The following is a 17,326-nucleotide window of genomic DNA, read 5'->3' on the forward strand; positions in this document are numbered from 1 at the left end:
GGCATTGCAGTCTGCCCCGGGCTCCCCCCTAGTAAGTGGCACCCGGGGCGGACCGCCACCCCCCCCGCCTCCCCCTTAGTACGCCATTGGCCATATCATATGCGTAGAATTTCTCCTTATTTTCGGTTAAGTGTTTTAGTGTTCACTGTTTTTAGAATAGTGTAATTTTAATTTTGCTAACAATTTGAATGCAGGGCCCTCTTGATCTTGAGGCCCTAGGCTGGAGCCTAGTTAGCCTATAGGAAAATCCGGCCCTGTATATTGGTTATCTGTTCTGCTGCCATCTTGTTTTTGCACTTGTGGTTATTAATGTGGGTATTTTAATTGGCTCATAAATTGTGATCAAACTACAGTATTTGCTTGTGTTAAGTTGACATTGAGAAGTAAAAAAAAATATTTAAAAGAACACACCTCTGCTGTACAGTGCAATGGGTTATGCTACAAACCCGCAATGTTCCCATAATTCCATGCTTTCTCATGAGCAGTTCACATTATGGGGATCATGGGACATTAACTAAGTTGCACCAAATGCCATGCAATGAGCAGGAGCGTGATGCAAATTATCGATGCTATGTATGAACTATGATACATGTCCACAAGATGTTAAATTGTTAAGATTTGCACATTAGCATAGATACCACGGGCCCTTCGGTTTGGAAATAATTGGCATTTATACAAAGTGCAGATAGCAAGAGGCGCTTTGGCCTAACTCCCAAACAGCGAGGAGTCCAGTGGGGCTGGTTGGATGTGTGACCTACCTGCTGTGGCCCAGTTCCTGCAATCCATGCAGGTGTATGAATATAGGAGCACGAGGAATTAGATACGCTTATAATAGATGGTTTGTTTTGGATTCCGCTCCCAGCTCTCTCTACCTTGCAGCTGTAGATATTTAAACATACTTGGAAGGATTTGCATGTTGATGTCTAATGGCACCCTGGGAGGTTGGAAGAGAAGGTAATGAAATCTTAGCAGGTCCACAAAAATCGACTTTGCACAAACCCTCCAGGAGACGGATCAGCTCTTTGGTAGAAGTGTGGGGGTGGAGGGAGGGAGTATGTTTTGACAAACTCTAAAACGTGTTATTAAATGTAAAGAAAAAAGTACCTTGCTCTTAAAGCACTCACTACTAACGGAATTTACAAAAAATAAAATAAAACTCTCACACCCCTGAGCACATTTAAATAACTAGAGTTTTTTTAGGATCACTCCAATGGCCATTAAAGTGTAAGCTCACCTGCCAAGTCAAGGCAAAACAATTAGGGGAGTCCTAACAAATCACCATGCAGCTTTCAGCTAAAATGCTAAATCTCGCAGACAGAATACCTCCAGTTATTTAAATGTATATAGGGATTTGGGATGGAGCACTGGCAACCAACGTTTGATCTATATATGAGGGCTGATTAATATTGTAGCTGTTGCTGCTGCCCAGGAGTAGTGGGAGCTTGAGTACAGGGCTAAATTGTGTTTGTATCACACAGCCATGCTACAGTGCTGCCGCCCACCCCATGTGTTTGAAGGGTTAATAAGTGTGTATGGATTTGGAAAATACCCCTCTCTGTCTCATTAGAGATTTTGCCTTTTCAGTGAAAGCAGCCAGTGGATTGTTAGTGTAGGGCTCACCTTGAGAGTTTTTTTTGTTTTGACTTGGCAGGTGAGCTTACACTTTAATGGCTTTTGGATGGATACTAAAAAAACTCCAGTTATTTAAATGTACATTGGGATTTTTTTTTAGGGGGGCTGATGTGTACTATAGCCATTGCTGCCGCTCAGTATTAATGGAAGTTTGAGAGCAAGGCTAAAATCTAACAACATGTAACACATATTAAGTGTTATTTTGGGTTGTGGTGGGCTGTGAGAGGAATTATGTAACGTGAAATGCTCCCAACAAGAGAATAAGCTAAAATATATAGTCATTTATATTCAATTTCCGAGAGATGGACCTTGTTACCTATATAACACATACTCCAACTTGGACACAAATCCCTTACTGGTGAATTTAAAGTGATACCGTGCACCCATACTGCGGAGTTAGTGTTGTACCAGTGTGCTTTCTCCAAATCAGCGGTTGGATTTATTTAATGACTCTGGTGTTTTTGCACTTTGACAGCTTCTACTTAACCAAAGTCCTGTTAATTGACATTCTCGTTTTCTATACCAGGGCGCTACAAATGTTGCTTAACCCCTTAAGATCCAAACTTCTGGAATGAAATGGAATCATGACAGGTCACACATGTCATGTGTCCTTAAGGGGTTAACTAGAACTCCAATAATTCTTTGAATGAAAAAGATAGCCAGAGAATCATAGGAGTTGTAGTTCAGCAGGTGGGACAGAGTTTGGAGAATCCTGTGATCTAGACAAACTAAATTTGTACCACAGTGCCACCACGTACCAGAGAGGCAAATATTGTGCACTCTACCCAGCGTCCCATTTTTACCAGGTATGACGCATTTCCTAGCAGTGGAAGAGCCAGGTTTTATGAAACACATGTCCATCTGGACAGCTGAAGATGCACAGCTAGAACTCAATCAATTCAGACAATATTGTGTTGTATATCGAGTAGAGGCAGGTTATATCCCAGATACTGCTAGGGATTTACAGCTGTTCTAGGTATTTCCTAAATGGATCAAAAGCAAGACACCAAATAATAATAAAAAAAAAAAAGAGAGACACTTACTTGTAAAAATAAACAAAATCATATTTAATGATCTTTAATACATCCTTAAAAAAATAAAAAATAAATAAATAAATAAAAAATAGGAATGTAACAGCCCAGTTCTGGGTGACTGCAGTTTTCATCTAAAGGTCAAGAAAGCAAGTGGAACATGTTTTTAGAATAACTTTATTTAAGAATGGTTAAGAAATATTTTATGTTGCAGAACAAAATTTCCCACTTTTTTCTTTCCTTACACGGAAATACATTCTTTAAAGTTCAAAAGTGCTTTAAATGGGTCCGCGGGAATTCTCTCCCATGTAAGTGCTTTGCTATGGGTTTACTTAAATCATATGGCGATCCCGACAACCTGTATTAACATTACTTAGAAATGAGTTACAGACGCCTTAGGATCAATGTAGGTAAAGTTCCAGGACCTGACACCCAGCCAACAAGCAGATCCTAAAGATTAGCAAGGTAACATTATATTATTCCACTGGAGCACCACACAGTGGAGACAAACCAGAAAAAGTTATCAAAATCAATCAGTATGTTTTCTAAAGAGCAAACGCCTATTAAAACTTCTTAATCTATACAAAGGGTAACTGGAGGCATCTAGAATATATTTTTAAAGCAAATAGAACACTCTTGTTAAAAACGTAACAAAATGTTTTTATTTTATTCAAAACTCAAATAGGGGTGTTCACGTGTCAGTTGTCGGGAATTCAAAGATTTAAAAAACAAACAAAAAAAAAAAAAAAAACACACAACAATTTCAGGGCGAAAAAGCCAAAGTAAAACTCTAGGCGTAGCCCACTTGGGGAGTTTATTTTTCTCATTTCACCTATTGTGGTCTAAAATTGAAAGTCTGCTTTGAATTCTCGTTGATTCACAATTTAGTGAATAATCCAGAAAGTAGAGAAAGTGTAAAAAAATAAACAGAAACATCAAACCTACGAACAAATTAGAATATAACGATAAAGACTAAATGTTTATATGCGATGGTCACTCTATTCCTATCCGTGAAAGTGAGTACCCAAGGCAAACAGTGGGGGGTTATTGGTTAAATCTATCTGTGCATTAACTTTAATTAGAATACACTTTACTAAACTCCAGTATATTTTCATCACACGTCCTCTTGACAGATCTGTTTTGAGTACGTTTAAATGAATGATAAACTAACCTAGTGAAACGTGTAGATAGAACGGAAACGCTATTCTGAATTAGTTGCAGACACATGAACCAGCATCCCTTAAAGCAGCAGGAGACTGAGAGCTCCATAGACTAGGATCCCCATGTATATCTTTCTCCCACTGTAGTGTTTGTGCATGTATACCCATGGGACTACGGTATGCTAATTTACATAACGAAAATAGCTTTTGAGCTCAGAGTTTGTTAGAAATTAGGTGAACACATGGCACAGATAAAATGTCCTATTGTAATCACTGTGTGATACATTCTGAGTAAAAAGGAATATCTAAGAAAGTAGGAGTAATAGAACAAACATAGACAAATAAATGATCAGTTAATGAACAATGAATGAATTACTCTTACAGAGCTCATTGTGCAGAAGAAATAAATAAAAAATATATATTATAAGCGTAACAGCATTAATCCATCTATTTACAGGTTCCCTAGAAATCCATGTCAGGAGATTTCATCCACCAGTTTAGATCCATTAATCCCTCGGTAAGTCACCCTGCTGGGTCGCACCAGAACCCCATGGTTTGGCTTGCAGTTAAAGTAGCGTTTCTCCCCCACAGATCCATCGTGCTTCCCCTTGGCGTTTCGGAGTTCCAAGCCCAGCCACAAGCCGGGAGCAAAGTCAGTGGGACCCATGTAGCGAATGATGGCCATTTCATTGGAGCTGGTCAATAACACCTGGAAACCTTTCTGGAGTTTCACCGTCCCATCGCGAACGCTAGACGAGGCAGAGCTGCTCCAGCTCCTTCTAAGCACAGGGTTCTTAGACCTATGGGAAGAGATAAAAGTCATGTGACTAGAAGAAACCTGGTGCATGAATAATCTCCTACCACCTTAGATATTCTGTTAACTGAAAGGTTACTATTGCAGCAACATTTTTTAGAGTGTCTTGTTTGAACAAATAAATCTTTAGGGACAATGTCCATCGCACACTAAATGGCAAGAAGTAGCGTACGTTATGTTTGATGACATTGTGAGCATTTGGACTTTAAATAATCACATGCAAACAAAAGGACAATAAATAGAAGGAGCTTGTTCTTCCTCCTTTAAACCATCCAACACGAGCTTTAACTCTCAGGAGAGTAGTCCTTTCACGGATTCATTAAAGTGTTTGTAAGCACTTGGCGGGTGCTAAAAGCTAAAAGCAAGGAATCATTAAATGCATATCCTGCTGGCTTTGGGAACATTCACTCGTCAGCCTGAAGATATCACAGGGATTTTGCTCTTTTTGAGTGAAGATCACGGAGAAGTTATTCAGCTCTGGTCCTATTCAAGTCACCCTCTTTCTGTCTGGCTGTGTTTATAACCCAGGGCGATCCCCTTTGTATGTTTGTTCATCATATCGCGGCCACTGTTAAACTTTCATAAAGAGAGCGGCACACGCCACAAAAAACTAATAAGCCATGTAAAGTGTGCACATAATGCCCTAAACATTATTGTTACTCTGCACAAAGTCTCTGAGTGCACCAGTTCCGGTCACTAATTGGGGACAGAAATCAATCTTTAATGGCAAAATTCTTCTAAAGGTTCTGGAATGTTATCATGTTTTGCACAGAGCCAGGTAAATAGGGCGAACTAGCACCATCTAGGGGCTGATAACTTACTAGCAAGCCTGAAACCCCCAAATATGCACCTGGATGATACAAAGGGACATAGTAACAAAATTAATATTAAAAATAAAAAGGAAAAAAGTTTTTACAAAACAAGGTGGCCATTTTTAAGCTGCATGATACAGTTTCGTGAGACAAATTTAAAATGGCTTGGGTCAGACTCATTGCAGTGCTGAGCAGGATACAGAACTACTGCGTAACCTCAGTAAACACTCAATGATATCTGCTAATCCTGCAGTAACCTCAGTAAACACTCAATGCCATCTGCTAATCCTGCAGAAACCTCAGCAACTACACAATGCCACCTGCTAATCCTGCAGTAGCCTCAGTAACTACTCAATGCCACCTGCTAATCCTGCAGTAACCTCAGTAACTACTCAATGCCACCTGCTAATCCTGCAGTAGCCTCAGTAAACACTCAATGCCATCTGCTAACCCTGCAGTAACCTCAGTAACTACTCAATGCCACCTGCTAACCCTGCAGTAACCTCAGTAACTACTCAATACCACCTGCTAATCCTGCAGTAACCTCAGTAACTACTCAATGCCATCTGCTAACCCTGCAGTAACCTCAGTAAACACTCAATGCCATCTGCTAATCCTGCAGTAACCTCAGTAACTACTCAATGCCACCTGCTAATCCTGCAGTAGCCTCAGTAAACACTCAATGCCACCTGCTAACCCTGCAGTAACCTCAGTAACTACTCAATGCCACCTGCTAATCCTGCAGTAGCCTCAGTAAACACTCAATGCCACCTGCTAACCCTGCAGTAACCTCAGTAAACACTCAATGCCATCTGCTAATCCTGCAGAAACCTCAGCAACTACTCAATGCCACCTGCTAATCATGCAGTAACCTCAGTAAACATGCAATGCCATCTGCTAATCCCGCAGTAACATCAGCAACTACTCAATGCCAACTGCTAATTCTGCAGTAACCTCAGCAACTACTCAATGCCACCTGCTAATTCTGCAGCACCTTGGGGAGTAGGTAACAGTCATTCCACGATACTGTAGACATGATCCAGCATTTGCTTGTTAAGTGTGGTAAGAAGGTATTCAATATAGACAATCATTCTATACATGTGCCATCATGATATATAAAGAAATTTACATTGTATGCCTTGAGTGTGCCAAGACAACTTAAAGGGACACTATAGTCACCTGAACAACTTTAGCTTAATGAAGCAGTTTTGGTGTATGGGACATGCCCCTGCAGCCTCACTGCTCAATCCTCTGCCATTTAGGAGTTAAATCCCTTTGTTTATGAACCCTAGTCACACCTCCCTGCATGTGACTTGCACAGCCTTCCATAAACACTTCCTGTAAAGAGAGCCCTATTTAGGCTTTCTTTATTGCAAGTTCTGTTTAATTAAGCATTTCTTATCCCCTGCTATGTTAATAGCTTGCTAGACCCTGCAAGAGCCTCCTGTATGTGATTAAAGTTCAATTTGGAGATTGAGATACAATTATTTAAGGTAAATTACATCTGTTTGAAAGTGAAACCAGTTTTTTATTTTTCATGCAGGCTCTGTCAATCATAGCCAGGGGAGGTGTGGCTAGGGCTGCATAAACAGAAACAAAGTGATTTAACTCCTAAATGACAGTGAATTGAGCAGTGAAATTGCAGGGGAATGATCTATACACTAAAACTGCTTTATTTAGCTAAAGTAATTTAGGCGACTATAGTGTTCCTTTAACATATGTTGTAAATAACAAAATGAAATAAAACCTGTTTAAATAACCATTTAGTAAGCTATTGCACATAATGAGACCATGGATAGCTCCACTCCCACGGTTTTCTAGATACTCTATCAATTCACAGTTCTTTGGTCTGTCCTGCTCACAGGTGTTGGTGCCCTAGATAGAGAGGGTTCCTCGAGTCCCATGAGTTTGATATGGTTAGAAGGCTGTATATGTTGACTACCGAATCGGATATTTTTGAGGTGCATTGGGGCTACTCATTTACAGTTCCTTATATTTACTGGGTTTATTCAATAAACCCAAAATGTTTAAATGATCCAAGAGCTCACTGCACTGAACATAAAGCCAGAGGCACTGAATTAAATCCCAACATGTCGGATTTGAAAAACAAAACACATACATTCTAAAGGGAATCGTTTACACAAACTTCACCTTCCAACAGAGTGTCTCCTGTCGAGCTCCTTTTGCGAAGCGTTTGTGGATGTAGAGCTGTAGCTTCGTCTGAAACCTGGAATAAAACGCAGAGGGGTTAATGGCAATGCTGACATTTTAACAGTTTTACAAACTTCACAAACCCTAAGAAATGCTAAACTGTAATAATAGCAGTGAAGGCCCATACCAGGAGGGTCTCATTAATCACACCAAGAGAAAGGGGTCTTCACTGAATTGGGGGAAATTAACCAGGCGATTGCAACGTTTAAACCAAAATAGCTGGATTGGCATAAATAGCACAATTAGCAGTTTGTTTCCTGGTCTCTTGTTTTAGTCTCACATTCAAGGTCCTGGATGTCATAAAATCACCAGTGCAAGAAGAAAACGAAGGTAAGTGATCAGCATACTAACCTGGGAATGAATAGTTCAGCTTATTTGTTGGGATTTCCGACAGAGAATCCATCGATCCAGATAACCTACAAAATCACAATAAATAATTATCAAATGTCAGTTTATACAGTGAAATTTGCATTAAAACCAGGAGCAGCCGTCAGTTAGCTGCCCAGAAGATGCAGAACTACATATCCCATGACAGCACCAGGCACATTTTATTATTTAAATGTGAGTGTATTTACTATATTTTATCATCTCTTACCCACTGTGGAACATTCTGCACCATTATTGTTTCCACTTTTATCTCCCCCTTGGCTCTCTGTCACTGCACCGAAGAGGATACTCACCGCATATCCTTTAAGCGGGGAGTATACTGCTGCAAGAGCTGGATTAAGCTCTACCAAATGTGAGTAAGACTTCTTCCTTTATATTTGACACCTCTTGGAACGTCCTGCACCATCATTCCTTTTCATCTCTTATCCCCCTCTCCTATATATTTGAACACTGCGAGGAGCGGAACCTTACAACTCCAGAGACCAGCATAGGACCGAAGTTCTACTTTTCTGGACTCTGTTCTAACTATGACTACCCTAACTAGGGCTTTTATTTATTTACTTTGTTTATTGGCGCAGTCCCATTCTTTTGTTTGTTTGCTATCTGCACATTTTATTATTTGTTTCCTTTATTCCTGGGTAATTTGCATTGTGGCAAAACTTGGCTGTCATGGCGACATTGCCGCCCTGTGAATGAGCATCGTGCATTAACCATACAGTGATTGTCCACACTGAGATTTGTATTAATTGTCCCTTTAACCCCTTAAGGACACATGACGTGTGTGACATGTCATGATTCCCTTTTATTCCAGAAGTTTGGTCCTTAAGGGGTTAAATGCAGATGGTTTGACATGATATTCTATCATATACATCATGATATGTATAGCATTATATGTATTTAAAGGGACACTATAGTCACCTGAACAACTTCAGCTTAATGAGGTTGTTCAGGTGAGTGCTACAGCTCCCTGCAGCCTTTTTCTTGTAAGCACTGTATTTTCATAGAAAATACAGTGTTTACATTGGAAGCTTGGAACCCCTTCTAGTTGCAGTCAATCAGACGGCCACCAGAGGGACTTCCGAGTTCAGAGGCCCTAAAAAGGCTTCATTCACGTCTGACGTATTCACGCATGGGTGAATACTTCAGACGTGCTATCAGCACACAAAGCACTGTGCACGCGCTTTGTGTGCGGAGGCTGTCAGCACTGCGTGGGAGTGGCTTGAGCTGACAGGCTGAAGACCGAAGAGGAGGAGGGGAGGATTCAAACTGTGTAAGTAAACTTATTTAGTGAGTGTAGGTGGGTGAGGGTGAGTGAGTGAGGATGGATGATGGGGATGGATGGATATGGATGATGGGAGTGGATGGATTGATAAGGATGATGGGAGTGGATGGATATGGATGAATATAGATGATGGGGATGGATGGATGATGGGGATGGATATGGATGATGGGGATGGATGGATATGGATGGAGAAAGAGTGTTTGTGTATGTCTAACTTCTTACTACTTGTGTGTTTGCATAGAAACACTATATATATTGAGATATATATATATATATATATATATATATATATATATATATATATATATATATATATATATATATATATATATATATATATAAACTAATAAATGAAAAAATCAAAATGCGCTCACAGGTCTTCATGTTATTGGACAAATTGGTGCTTTATTTGGTCATCAAAAAGTGTACAAAAAAATCAATCAACGTTTCGACCATGCCGGGTCTTGAAAAAGACCCGGCAGGGTCGAAACGTCGATTGATTTTTTGTACACTTTTTGATGACCAAATAAAGCACCAATTTGTCCAATAACATGAAGACCTGTGAGCGCATTTTGATTTTTTCATTTATTAGTTTATATATTTGACGCCAGCAATTTGCACCCAGGCACATGTGATATAATTAATTATTTTTGGAGGAGAGTGCCAAGCTTCCATTTGTTTATATATATATATACACAGGGAGTGCAGAATTATTAGGCAAGTTGTATTTTTGAGGATTAATTTTATTATTGAACAACAACCATGTTCTCAATGAACCCAAAAAACTCATTAATATCAAAGCTGAATATTTTTGGAAGTAGTTTTTAGTTTGTTTTTAGTTTTAGCTATTTTAGGGGGATATCTGTGTGTGCAGGTGACTATTACTGTGCATAATTATTAGGCAACTTAACAAAAAACAAATATATACCCATTTCAATTATTTATTTTTACCAGTGAAACCAATATAACATCTCAACATTCACAAATATACATTTCTGACATTCAAAAACAAAACAAAAACAAATCAGTGACCAATATAGCCACCTTTCTTTGCAAGGACACTCAAAAGCCTGCCATCCATGGATTCTGTCAGTGTTTTGATCTGTTCACCATCAACATTGCGTGCAGAAGCAACCACAGCCTCCCAGACACTGTTCAGAGAGGTGTACTGTTTTCCCTCCTTGTAAATCTCACATTTGATGATGGACCACAGGTTCTCAATGGGGTTCAGATCAGGTGAACAAGGAGGCCATGTCATTAGATTTTCTTCTTTTATACCCTTTCTTGCCAGCCATGCTGTGGAGTACTTGGACGCGTGTGATGGAGCATTGTCCTGCATGAAAATCATGTTTTTCTTGAAGGATGCAGACTTCTTCCTGTACCACTGCTTGAAGAAGGTGTCTTCCAGAAACTGGCAGTAGGACTGGGAGTTGAGCTTGACTCCATCCTCAACCCGAAAAGGCCCCACAAGCTCATCTTTGATGATACCAGCCCAAACCAGTACTCCACCTCCACCTTGCTGGCGTCTGAGTCGGACTGGAGCTCTCTGCCGTTTACCAATCCATCCATCTGGCCCATCAAGACTCACTCTCATTTCACCAGTCCATAAAACCTTAGAAAAATCAGTCTTGACGTTTCAGCTTGTGTGTCTTGTTCAGTGGTGGTCGTCTTTCAGCCTTTCTTACCTTGGCCATGTCTCTGAGTATTGCACACCTTGTGCTTTTGGCACTCCAGTGATGTTGCAGCTCTGAAATATGGCCAAACTGGTGGCAAGTGGCATCTTGGCAGCTGCACGCTTGACTTTTCTCAGTTCATGGGCAGTTATTTTGCGCCTTGGTTTCTCCACACGCTTCTTGCGACCCTGTTGACTATTTTGAATGAAACGCTTGATTGTTCGATGATCACGCTTCAGAAGCTTTGCAATTTTAAGAGTGCTGCATCCCTCTGCAAGATATCTCACTATTTTTTACTTTTCTGAGCCTGTCAAGTCCTTCTTTTGACCCATTTTGCCAAAGGAAAGGAAGTTGCCTAATAATTATGCACACCTTCTCATTACACTACATGCATAAAGAGGATGATGTGGTCAAAATACTAATTTGCCTAATAATTCTGCACTCCCTGTAGTGTTTCTATGCAAACACAGTTTGGCTGAGGAGGGGGGCGGGTACAGAAAGTGAGCTGAGCTGTCAGTCAGACAGCTCAGCCTGCGAACGCGCATTCCGGTTGAGCGCTGAGTTTCTTCATAGGGCGGCATTCAATGCCGCTCTATGAAGAATGCAATTGCTGCAGCACATGCACACCACATCGCGATGACGCTTCTCAAAGAGAAGCGTCCTATTGGGTCCTGCGATTTCGGCATTTTGACGAAAAACGGGGCGTGGCCTAGCGGGGAGCTCGGCGCTGGAATGGAGGCAAGTTTTATTATTAAAACTTACTCTGATTTTTTTTTTTATGGCAAGTTCATATAAAAGCAAGAAAGAAGGCTGTGGGACCTTTCTTTCTTGCTTTTATATGTTGACTATAGTGTCCCTTTAAATTCATTCTTAAAGATAAGGTTTTTGAAAATTGTTCCCATAAAATGATGCATACACATTAACACATACATAAACTAAACGTTAATATGTATTTATTATGGGGGGGGGGGGTAAGCAATATTTACATCTAAAATAAAAAATAAACCTGTGACTGTGTTGGGGTTTTCAAATTATGACAAATAATAATATTCTTTTGGGATAAAGCTGAATACAGAAAGGCCAGTGTCCTGTTACAGAGTTGGATTCAAGCTTGTGAATTAAATAAATATACTTTCCAATAAATCCAGCATTTAAAGGGACGCACCGATACTACTTTATTGCATTTGACAGGTTTTGGCCTCTTTAATATGCTGTATTTTCTTTTTTTTTTTTTTGCATCCTCAAACCTTTATAGTTTTTGCATAAAATTACAATAAATGTTTTGCAGAATGCTGCACCAAACCTCCCCCCCCCCCCCCCCCATCACTCCAGAATACTACTTCCTTATCAAATGTATGTACACAGCTCAGCCACTGACAGTGCGGATTGATCTGAACAAAACAACCTGCATTAGAAAGAGAGGACAACCAGGAAAGCATGTAATGAGGATATCACTACCGGTTTGTAGCCAGAATGTGAATTAACTCAGTCCTGTTGGCAGGGCCGGCCTTAAGCCATTAGGCACCCTGTGTCAAGGCTTTCCTCTGGTAATCCATAGCAATGCTCTGATTGGCCAGAGCTCGGAAGACAGTTACTTATGGTCTGCAGCCAGCAGAAGTGCAAGCCATCGGTGCCAGACTGCCTCCCCTGCATTACAGAGGAGCAGACTAAGTAGATCACATAATACTGTGACACACAGTTACAAGCAGACAGTCACATACACAGTTACAGGCAGATGGTCACACAGGCACACCACTCGGTTACAGACAGTCACACACATACACAAACAGTTACAGGCAGACAGGCACACACACTCAGTTATATGCAGTCAGTCACACACACACACACAAACAGGCAGACAGTCACACACAGAGTACAGTCACATACACACACTTACCTCTTTCCATGATGGCTGGAAGTGAGGAGTGGAGGCAGTGTAACTCCTGTAGCCTAGTTGTGGGGAAGCAGCGACTTTTTCTTGTTTCCCCCTTCCTGTGCAGCAGTTATCAGGAGCTTCTGGGAGATTTAGGCTCCGCCCCCGCTGCCATTTTAGTCCCGACTCCTCCACTCGGTAAGCCACACCCCTGCCACTCGGTAAGCCTCGCCCCCACTGCCTTGCTCTTTACTTTCATAGTCCCGGGTGGAAAATAACTAATCCTGCACCCGGGTACTTGCTTTAGCTCCCCCTGCACTCCTGGGAGCCGGCCATGTGTGAGCTGTGTCGGCCACATGGCGCTCCCTGGCGCCCTGTGCGGCCGCAAAGCTCACACACCCCTAAGGCCAGCCCTGCCTGTTAGGGTGGAGACTGTGCTGATAAGGAAGTCTTTCTGGCATGAGGGGGCGTGGCTAAGGAGGCAGACTTAAGGTGCAGCATTCTGCAAAACATTTATTTTGTGCATAAACTAGAAAGATTTGAACATATAAAGAGATACAGAGTTACTCTAACCCTTCTGAGCGTGGGTCTTTTCCATCCCTCAATTCGCAGTTTAACCTGCAAAACGGAGCATTGCACTTACTAGAATCCAGCACCAGGTGAAGCTCCCGGCACTGATTTTCCACCCGCTCTGACATCCCACGGTGCGCCTGTGGTCCAATCACAGGCTGTTCATAGAAGAGCCTGTGACTGATCTGCTTCGGAGGCACAGAGCCCATGCACGCGCTCCAGGCCAGAGAGGGATTGGATACAACTGAGGGGGTATTAAAAATACAAAGGGTGCACAATGTGGGTGGGATAGGGTAGCAATCTTCCCCTTGCAAGTGCTCTGCCGGCGGCATGCAGCGCGCACTGACGACAGACGTATGTATGCACACAATTTACATTTCTGGGCTGCCAATATCATGTGTTCTAGGGGTGCAACTAGTCGCAAGCACACAATTACAAATATTTCAGTGTCTGCAGTGTTTCGAGCAGAGTCACTGAAGTGATCATGGTGGTTGGAGTAACCCTTTAATGAGGATAAAATGTATCAAATGCATTAGTTTTATTGGTGCCCTGACTGTCCATTTAGGCTCCATTTTTAACTAAACGTCCTTTGATCTCAGTCATACTCACCTTTGAACTCTAGATGGCGGTGCAAACACTCCATGCTTTGGAGGACATAAAAAGTACTCAATGCCTGCAACAGTCCCATCATTCTTTCCATGAGGCTTGTCCAACTCAATGCCACACCAGAAACCTGCATGGGGAGGGGACATTTTACAATCTCACACAGTGTTTATTCCAGGTTCTGCTGCTATTAATTCATTCATTCTAGCCAGTTACTTGTCACTTGTAAGATTACAGAACGATCACAGTCATGGGGAGCATACCACTGCTCGATTTACACAGAAGAGAAATTGGAAGATAAGGCAATATGCCTTTGGCATCATGGTAAAGCATACAGATACACTGTCCCCCCTCCAAGTGATCCATGGCATCCCACATTAGAATTCCGAGGCTGTAAATAGCATCTACAATTCTCATAGAAAGCTGGCTCTTCTTTAAAGGGACGCTACAGTCCCCTACAATAGTTAATCTTGCTGAAGTGATTAACGGAGTGTTCTTGCGGGATTATTTTATACATACACCTATATTTCTCGTGAAAATCAGCACTGTTATAAATTCCCTTAGTAAGACTTCTCAGGTGGCGAGTAGACTGCCAGGAGACTTCCTCCCTTACTCCGAACTGTAATTTAAAGTGGATTTGTGCTTAAATAAGATAAGTATTGGTTTCAATGCTTCTTTATTACAAACACTGTTGCCAGACCGTGGCAATCGCTGCGCATTTCTTGAATTGCACAAGTCATAAGCAGGGCCGGATTAAGAGCCCATTGGGCCTTGTGCTGACAGTTATGATGGGCCTAATTACAGAATCTTATCACCAGAAAACACTAACGGAGTCATACCTCCCAAGCGTCCTGTATCTGGCAGAGGTGGTGCTGGAGGGAAACGCAGAGGATATATCTATAAAAAACACATACCCTATGCTAATCTCTCGCTTTCATCGTAATTTCAAGTAAATCCATACCTCCTAACAGCAGTGTCTGGTGAAGCAGGATGTCAGTGGGCGGGGTAAAAGGGTGGGCCACTGACGTGAATCACGTAACCAGTACCGCCCAAAGGGGCAAACATGCTCAAAAAGAGGGCGTGTCTGCACGCAGAATTAGATGGTCAGTATGGCGTGAATGTACGTCAGGCTGCCTGCCAATCATGCAGGATGACCAACCAAGAGCATACTGTGCAGACAGCACCCTGAGCTTGGCATCATTGCATCTAATGATGCGCTAGCTCAACGCTTTCTAAGGCCTAGCACTCGCTGGTCCACTCCTCTCCTAACCTTCTTACTAGCAGGCAACAAGTGGGACAGAGAAAACGTGTATGTAGTGAGTGTAGAAGTAAAGGAACACAACACAGTGTTAGAGACACTGAAGCAGCAAGAGTATTTGCATAGTGTACAAAGTCAACTTTACCTTAACTAATTTCATTGTCAGCCAGTCCACACCAGTTTTGTTCTCTACATCCCTTTTAATTTCTATTCCATGGACATGGGCCTGGAGCTGCAGCTCCATCAGACCCTATGTTAACACGGCCCTGGTCATCAGTATTGATGACATCAAAGGAGACAGCTCAGCAAGAAGACACTGCTGGTGCTGGAATGAAGAGGAGTTTACATTTTACATTTTTTTTTATTTTTTTTTAATGTTTTAACCCATTCAACATCAAAACGGGGGCCTAGTTATCTATGCACACACTATATTATGTGTAAACAAAGGTTCCTTAATCCAGGACTCTATTTAACCTTGCACTGTGGAGAGCCCAAGGAGGACGGATGCCCCAGTAAGTTGGTTAATCTCCTAAGTGCGATCATGAGAAACTAACTTCCTATGATTTTTGCTAATCAAGGGTTTTTATATTAAAAAAACATTTTATTTTTTTTAAATGTACAATTTGAAGGCTATGAAACTAGTTTATAGTTGAGAGTCTGCTACTTTATATCGGTAATAATATACTTTTTATATTTAGAGTGTTTCTTTAAGCACCATGAGAGGAAACTCTATGAATATCCAAATTACAGGACAGTTGCCCAAATAGTATGCATTTAGTATATAGCCGAAATTGTGCAACGACGGCTAATTTTGAGTGTGGCGAATAGTCATTTGGTTGCTACAAACTACAACAGGATAGTTTCGTAGTTAGAAACCTAATGAGTTAAATACAGCTTCATAAATTCTCCATTGTGCCCATAAAGCAGAGATCTATGGGATAAGGTCAGCACATTAAAAAGTCTCGTAGAAAAAGTATTCGAGCATCCTGATTGGTTGATCACTTCCTAGTTTGTGCTGTGCTGAGGACAGCATCATCAAATGTAACTCAGCTTTTAATTTGTCATGCCAATGAAGCAGATTTGTGTTTTGAATACATAAACTAAATGATCATAAAAAAAAAAAAGGAAAGTTCAAATTGCAACTTGGAGTGCCCCTTTAAACCGTTAAAAAAACATTTATCCTAAAACAACAACAGCAATGAAGAAAGAACACGAAATAAATAAAATGGATTAACATATTGCATACAACACCAATCAATACAGAATTCTAGTAAGAATGCACTGGCTGCTTTAAGACAACGTGTTAAGTGATGGGACTTTCAGACAATATTTACTATCGGTAAAAGGATGTGTACAAAGGGAAAAGACAAACACTTACAGTTAATGGAGTCTGTGCTTAAGATGTGCAGTTAAAGCTCTGCCGTAGCCAAAATGATGTGGGCTTTTAGCACCCGCCGTGACCTTGAAATATTTATTTTTATAATAGCCATAAATTAAATCCCAAGCCTTTAAAAAGGATCAGCTACTCAAGAGAATCTTTTAATTCAACTCTTAAAAAAGCCATTTCTTGTTAAAAGGTCACAAAAGTGCATCATGGTTTATTTATTTATTTATTTATTTAAAGATCGCTACAGCATAACAGTTTTTGTGCCAGCCTGTTTTAGCATCATATCTGCGCATTATTAAATTATGGGTGGGAGGAGTCTTGCTTGTTGTTCAGACACACACCATGTCCCTCATATTCCAATATGCTATCAAAGTGTGTCCCCAATAGATAGTGCAGTCGGTTTACATGTGTGTTTAATAACTAGAAATGCAGAATCTGGCAATACCTGGAGCAAAGCTGGTCTTCCCATAAAACCTCACTGTGCCAGATCTCCGCCCCACCACCAAAACACGGTCACCGGCCTGGAACTCTGCCTGGTCTTGTCCTGCCGCGGACACAGAACGGTTCTGCAGACCTGAAAAATGAGGCACAAGGCATCAGGTCAGTGCAGGTAGAAAGACGGATTGCCACCCT

The 17,326-nt window shown here is 41.2% G+C and overlaps 1 protein-coding gene across 3 annotated transcripts in view; it reads right to left on the reverse strand.

Moving 5' to 3' along the window:
* Nucleotides 1-3,782: 3,782 nt before the first annotated feature.
* Nucleotides 3,783-17,326, reverse strand: part of CLIP4 (CAP-Gly domain containing linker protein family member 4) — a 56,195-nt gene continuing 42,651 nt past the window's right edge. For all 3 annotated transcript variants that reach the window (XM_063444093.1, XM_063444091.1, XM_063444092.1), the window contains 5 exons: nucleotides 17,139-17,267; nucleotides 14,055-14,178; nucleotides 8,012-8,076; nucleotides 7,601-7,676; nucleotides 3,783-4,623 (listed from right to left, as the gene is read on the reverse strand). In XM_063444093.1, coding sequence (XP_063300163.1) covers nucleotides 4,299-4,623; nucleotides 7,601-7,676; nucleotides 8,012-8,076; nucleotides 14,055-14,178; nucleotides 17,139-17,267 — 719 coding nt within the window. In that variant the 3' untranslated portion in view covers nucleotides 3,783-4,298. The remainder of the gene's footprint in view (nucleotides 4,624-7,600; nucleotides 7,677-8,011; nucleotides 8,077-14,054; nucleotides 14,179-17,138; nucleotides 17,268-17,326) is intronic.

This window comes from Pelobates fuscus, chromosome 2, assembly GCF_036172605.1.
Source record: "Pelobates fuscus isolate aPelFus1 chromosome 2, aPelFus1.pri, whole genome shotgun sequence".
NCBI lineage: Eukaryota > Metazoa > Chordata > Amphibia > Anura > Pelobatidae > Pelobates > Pelobates fuscus.